Source organism: Hippichthys cyanospilos, chromosome 3, assembly GCF_059441005.1.
Source record: "Hippichthys cyanospilos isolate Australia breed blue-spotted pipefish chromosome 3, RoL_Hcya_1.0, whole genome shotgun sequence".
Lineage (NCBI taxonomy): Eukaryota > Metazoa > Chordata > Actinopteri > Syngnathiformes > Syngnathidae > Hippichthys > Hippichthys cyanospilos.
This window is the reverse complement of record NC_142371.1, coordinates 29,277,891-29,284,316: the sequence shown is the minus strand read 5'-3', so window position 1 is coordinate 29,284,316 and position 6,426 is coordinate 29,277,891. Positions and strand designations below refer to the sequence as shown.

General features: G+C 39.0%; 1 protein-coding gene across 3 annotated transcripts; it reads left to right on the top strand.

Moving 5' to 3' along the window:
• The first annotated feature begins 544 nt into the window (after nt 1-544).
• On the top strand, nt 545-5,956 carry LOC148426754 (macrophage mannose receptor 1-like). Of its 3 annotated transcripts, none has more exons than XM_088410931.1 (6): nt 545-681; nt 828-1,187; nt 1,278-1,619; nt 2,871-3,011; nt 3,151-3,222; nt 4,772-5,956. In XM_088410931.1, the coding sequence occupies exons 1-6, from the start codon at nt 639-641 to the stop codon at nt 5,134-5,136; spliced, it is 1,323 nt and encodes a 440-aa protein (XP_088267057.1). In that variant the 5' UTR covers nt 545-638; the 3' UTR covers nt 5,137-5,956. The 3 variants fall into 3 exon arrangements, with proteins under 3 accessions (XP_088267057.1, XP_088267059.1, XP_088267058.1); XM_088410933.1 differs by having other exon boundaries at nt 553-681; nt 884-1,187; XM_088410932.1 differs by having other exon boundaries at nt 553-681; nt 881-1,187.
• Nucleotides 5,957-6,426: the final 470 nt, after the last annotated feature.

Sequence of the window (6,426 nt, the reverse complement as noted above, 5' to 3'; positions counted from 1 at the left end):
AATTTACTGGACCATGTGAAAACATGCGCTTGTTTGCACAATGACAAGCATGGGCTTCTGATTGAGAGGCATTCAGAGTGATATAGTGAAAAAACTCCATTCATTCAAGCAACATCTGATGAGAATTTATCCAGTCCCGCAGGGTATGCTCAAGCATGAGATATAAAAGCAAGAATGGATGTCTGAGAGCCACTAGTCACAGTTTGGCGTGCACTTCCACGTCAGCAAGTACAAAAAAAATGTAAGTCAGCACTCGAGTCACTCTGATGATGTCAGATAGAAAAGAAGTGTATATTATCATTTACAAGCCTGAGCAATCATTCAGAGTTACACCACATGATCTCCCAGTATAACAAACCCACTAATGCTCAACATTTTCACGAATTTGTCCTCCGCTTCCCAGTGATTGTGTATAAACGTCAACAATCCAGGAGCCATGTTGTGCAGCAATGTGAAGTTCCTATGGCAGACAAACGAGTAAAACTGCTTTGGTAAGAATCATTTTTGAAGAGGAGTCTCTCAACAAGACCAGTAGCATTCTTATTGTGGCATTAGTGCTGCGGCTGCCTCTTCGTGGCTTTATAATCCGTTCAGAGAGCATCCACCTTCTTGTTGCCTTTTCTTTCTGAAAACACATCATGGTGAAAAGGAGCACAACTCTTTGTCTACTGCTAATTTCAGGTTTGTTATTTTGTATGCATTTATCAGCATTTATCAATGCTGTAATGCCACACTAATGATATTTTAAACTATGCGAAAGTTGTTCCTTGAAAAGCAAATGTGCGTCTTTCTTTCTGTTATTTAACAAATGAGCTGTCGTTCCACAGAATTCTGCTCTTTTAAACTCGTGTTTTCCAACTTCCACTACATCTCACTTAAGAAGACTCATGAAGAAGCAAAGGACTACTGCAGACGGATGCACACAGACCTTGCCACTATCAACAACCTGACGGATATGAAGCAACTGATTGCCTCTGTTGCAAATAACACCGTCAGATCGTGGATCGGCCTGGAGCTGGGAGATGTATCAAGCTGGCACTGGGCTTGGCCAAATCAAAAAGTAGATTTCTTTAACTGGAAGATAGGAAATCCACAGGGATTGGGTCAACACTCATGTGCAGCTATGGATTCACAAGGAGAATGGTTTGAAAGTGAGTGTGAAACCCAAAGGAGCTTTGTTTGTCACGGTAAGTACACACTTAGAACTATAATCAGAAAATTGCAGACATTGTTTGACCAATGCCACAAATCATGCTTTAAAAAAAAACTATTGGCAGCCAACAGTGAGGTTCCAAGTGACGACTACATTTTTGTTGCCCAAACTAAATCATGGAGGGATGCCCAAAAGCACTGCAGGGATTCATCTTTGGATCTGGTCAGCGTAAGCTCAGCAGAAGAGAACAAAAAAGTCCAGAACGTGTCCACAGCTGAAAATGTGTGGATCGGCCTCTTCCGAGATTCGTGGAGGTGGTCAGACGGGAGCGAGTCATCATTCCGTTACTGGAAACCGCAGCAACCAAATTACCGCAATCAGGATTGTGTTGCTGCCATATTCAAAGACGCTGGCCAGTGGAATGATCTGAAATGTAGCAGCCAACGCACCTTTATCTGCCAAGGCCGTAAGTTGACTTGTCTTTTTTTTGAATCAAGGAAAAGCTGTAGTGAAATTGCATTCTGTCCAAGTATAGTTGTTGGGAATATTATTCAACGCAACAGGGAATTTATAAAAGTAATACAAGTTTACAAACATATACAAGTTTAGAGTAAAGCAACAAAGTGTGAACAATACAATTTGTTTCCATAAAACTAAAACAGACACTTTTTTTAACACTGTAAGTACCATTGACATCAAAGGAAATCAACGGAGACAATAGCGAAGGGCACCATTGACGTCAGCTGCATTGTTTTATTTTGTTTTAATGGGAAAGGGTGGAGAATAAGTTTGGGAAAATTAAAAAAATAAATTGTTATTAAAGTGTGATTAATTTTGCTGTTTTTGACTTAAATCAATAGTGCAAAAAGTTGGACCAACTCTTTGTTTTCTTGCCAATTCAGGTCATTAATTGAATCATCAATTTCATTTTTCAAATTCATGTTCAAGTGAAACCTACAAACTGTTGGTTGATATATATTATTTTTCTATCATTAATTCATAATATAACAAAATTGTACACACTCCAAAACAAGAAGATTTAAAACCCCAAAAAATAGTAAAGCGTCAAAAGTGGGCCAGCCACTATTTGGACCAATTCGTCCTTTTTCTTTTGTACAAAAAAATCGGGTCAAATTGAGTTAAGGTTTGACCCAAAATTGGATTATTTTTGAGCCAACAGCTTTTAAAGTGTAGAACACATAGATCGATCCCTTAAAATATCAGCGAATTGAGAAATTTGCAAATACTGGACCAGGATTACTCAAGAACTGTCAACTTTTTATTTGGTGGTGTTCTGTGAAATCTTTCTAATCATGTCAATATGTGCCTAGGCCCACTGAATGTTGGCAAACACAAATCTAAACCTTTGAAAATGGCAGCCATGCACATTGGTGTTGACTGTTTACTCAAAACATTTATAGCGCCACACAGTAGACTACCTTTGTGTGTACATCTCCGGCAAAGTTTACGTTTACTACACTTTAACTGCATCCAGTGGAGCCATATTACTACCCAAAGTTTCCATACTTCACATTTTTAATATAGATATGTTGTCTCTCTGGTGAGTACCGTATGTTCATATAATCAGAGCTCCTTCCATATGAATTGCTGCATCAACACATTGTGGCATGGTGGCCATCCACATAGACTACAAATCCGTTTAAACTGTCTATTAGAGTAGTACCTCTCATTGCTATTGTCTTATGTTTGAATGCAGCCAGTATAGTTCCAGCAGCCACTCAAACAAGCACTCTAGGGACACTGCCGACGACTGGCACGACACCTTCAAACAACTCATCATCAGTTGTGGTTCCATTTAATTCCTCAGCCGCTACTTCTATCCAACAATTAAATACAGGTACAGTATGTCACCAGCAGAGGCCACAAAAATATACCAGCAGCCGTGCAATGCAGTACAACTGCAATGCAATGTGAATAATATGAACGTCACATTTCTCTGCAACTACTCCACCCGACAACATGTGACTCTGTGACAGAGGCTGGGACCCTGACCACAACGCAGTCGTCCACTGTAACACCCTCTGGTGTTAGTCCTCTTTTGACTTCAGGTACACTTGTTCTGTAGGACACCTCTCTGATCACCCACTAGTTTAAATAGGGTATTCTGATTAATACCGCGTTTGTGGGAAATGAATTAAGCATCAAAATCCGCCTATGTTTATACATCTCAGGGGGCAGTTATTTTGCCACTTGCTGCCGACTGAAAATGGCATCACAGTTGCTCAGGCCTCAGGTAACGACCACATCATCACAGCTCACCTTTTGTCTGAGTCTGGTCATGTGACATTTGTAAGCCGTCATGATTGGTTGTCACATGAACCCCGAGTAACTGAGATGTCACTTTCAGTCGACACCAAGTAAAAAAATAAAACATAACTAGGCATTCATGATTCCAACCTGCTCCACATAGAAAACCTCTTTTCAAACATAAATCTAAAAAAAGAAGTTTATACAACACATTTTATAACAGTTTATTATTATTATCATTATTGTTATTATTATTATTTTTTTTTTATATATAACGCATGTTCGTAATAGGTTCACAGGTGAATTGAAGCCTTTGCCAGCTGACTTTAGGTGAGCAGGATGCACCCTCACTGGCTATAGAGCCTTGAAGTGGAGCCCGAAATTGTGGAATGCACATCATATTTAAACCAAGCATCTCTTATATACATGTAAAAAAAAAAAAAAAAGAAAAGGCAGAGAAGGTTGCTTTTGTGAGAAATGTTAATAATGGATTTTTTATATATATATATATATATATATATATATATATATATATATATATATATATATATATATATATATATATATATATATATATATATATATATATATATATATATATATATACAGTATATATATATATATATATATATATATATATATATATATATATATATATATATATATATATATATATATATATATATTTTTTTTTTTTTTTTTTTTTTTTTGATACCAGTATACTGGCATGCTGTATATACTGTACAGAAAATGTTACATGAAATAACACTTTGGTGTAATCAAACCCTTATGACAGTGGTGTCAAAAACATTTTAATCGTGGGCCAAATAGTACATTTAGTTCCTGTCAGAGGGCCGTTATGCCCTCTAAAAGTCAAATATTCAAGTGTGATTAGCACACATTTACCGAGTTTTAAAGTCAGAGCAGCTGTTCAAAAGGGTGATTGGTAACAAAAAATGCTTAGTGCTTCATAAAAAAAAATATATACGTTTTAAAGTTGAAGACAACTTGCAAATTAGGCATTTTAGTCAGAACCTTGAATTCATAATTAGCATTTCGCAGGCCACATAAATTGATGTGATGGGCCAAATTTGGCCCCCGGGGTTTGAGTTTGACACCTGCATCTTATGAGATTTCTGAAGGTAAAACCATGTCGGTTAAGGATGAAATCTAACAAATGTGTTATCTAATTATTCTGTTATCTTGCGGGCAGTCGAAGTATAGCAGCTCCATAAATTATTGGCATGAAAGTGAAACACATGACATAGAACTTATATTTAATTTTCCATACTAATTGACAAGATAGTAAAACACGTAAGTTGTTTTTACCTTTCTCGCCTCCTCCCACAGGAAACCTGATATTAATACGTGAAAACATGACTTGGATGGAAGCCTTGAGTTACTGTCGAGAGCACTACATGGACCTCGTCTTCATCACTGGGCAAAGCACTCAGGATCAAGTGGCGCTGATGGCACGGAACGCCACATCATCCCATGTTTGGCTTGGTCTGCGCTACGCTTGCACCTTTGACCTTTGGTTTTGGAGCGGTTCGTCCGCTGACTGTTACCAGAACTGGGCCCCTGGGCAGGGACCCCCAGAGCAAGAATATGACTGTGGGGTGACTGGTGCCATGAAGACCACAGGGGGGCAGCATTGGGTGGGCTTGCCTGAGACACAGCAGCTGAACTTTATCTGTCAGGACTGTGCTGGATAAGGAAGTCTTTTTGAATTTGCCTCTACGCAAACATGAGCTGGTTCTACTTGTTTTATTGTGTTGTATTCACAGGTTTGATCTCTCTCATCAGTGCACGATGTGGGAGAATACTCAAGGACTGCTTCCGCCATTGTTTTGTATGAATGTCATTAAATATGAAAACACTGCAGTGCGCTGGCCAACACATTCATGAGCGCAGAGAGTGACATGAGAACATTGATCCGCTGCTTTCACTCAGAGGTTAATATTTGCATGTTGACCTCGACTGCCTGAGCTCAAGATGCTCTTTTTTAGGACCACCATGGACCTGATGCAGACGGCCTGTTACCCCCACTGACCTTGTCCACAGTGCTGAGGTCTGCGCCGATCAGCAAAACCGTGGGAATTGTTCACAACATTCTGGACTGTTATTGATCATTACACTGAAAAAAGTGAAAACGAATAATCAATGTGATGGAATAAGAGAGAAAACGAAACATAGTGAGTGCAGTTAAACCATACCATAATAAGTAATGCTGCGATTGGCTGCCAACCATTCCAGGGTGCCCCCTGCTTATTGCCCAAAGACAGCTGGGATAGGCACCAGCAAGCCCGTGAACCTTGTGAGGATAAGCGGTTCTACAAACTGTATGGATGGATAACAAGTAATATATATATTTTTTTTTCATAGAGCATAAGCAGCTCCCAATGTACAGTGTGTAGACAAAAGGGTCTTGTTCTAAAATCAAGTTCACAATAAGGTGTTGTTCTGAAATCATGTTCAGTTGTCAAATAAGAGCGCTTTTTGGTATTTGATGATTCAAATAAAATATATTTTACACTTTGTCTAGATATGTGTTAAAACATGAATTATTGATTAATTGTTGGACTAGAAATCCATCCATCCAAGTCTGACGATGCATACAAAAGAGCAGAATGAAAATGGATTTTCACAGTAGCGGGCATTGTGAATCAAATCAAATTTTACATCTCTATTCCAAATCACAGGAAATTGCATTCAAGTATAATTTCAAATAATCCCAACAACCTTGTAATCGTATTCTGCTTTCGGAGGGCTGCTTTTTGCATCGCCAATGAGCCTCATGTCATTTGTCAATTACCACGGTCCATTACGCATGAGTGTGTCATAGCGTAACTTTCCTGTCAATTGGCGCTGGTCACTGAGCCTCCCATCAGTTCAATGTTAATGTCCCATTGGGTCCACTCCGTCCGTTTGTGGACCATCTCCACCCCGGCGCCCCCTCACCATCTTTTCTCACCCTCGTCTCCTCTTGTGTGCTGTCCAGCTGG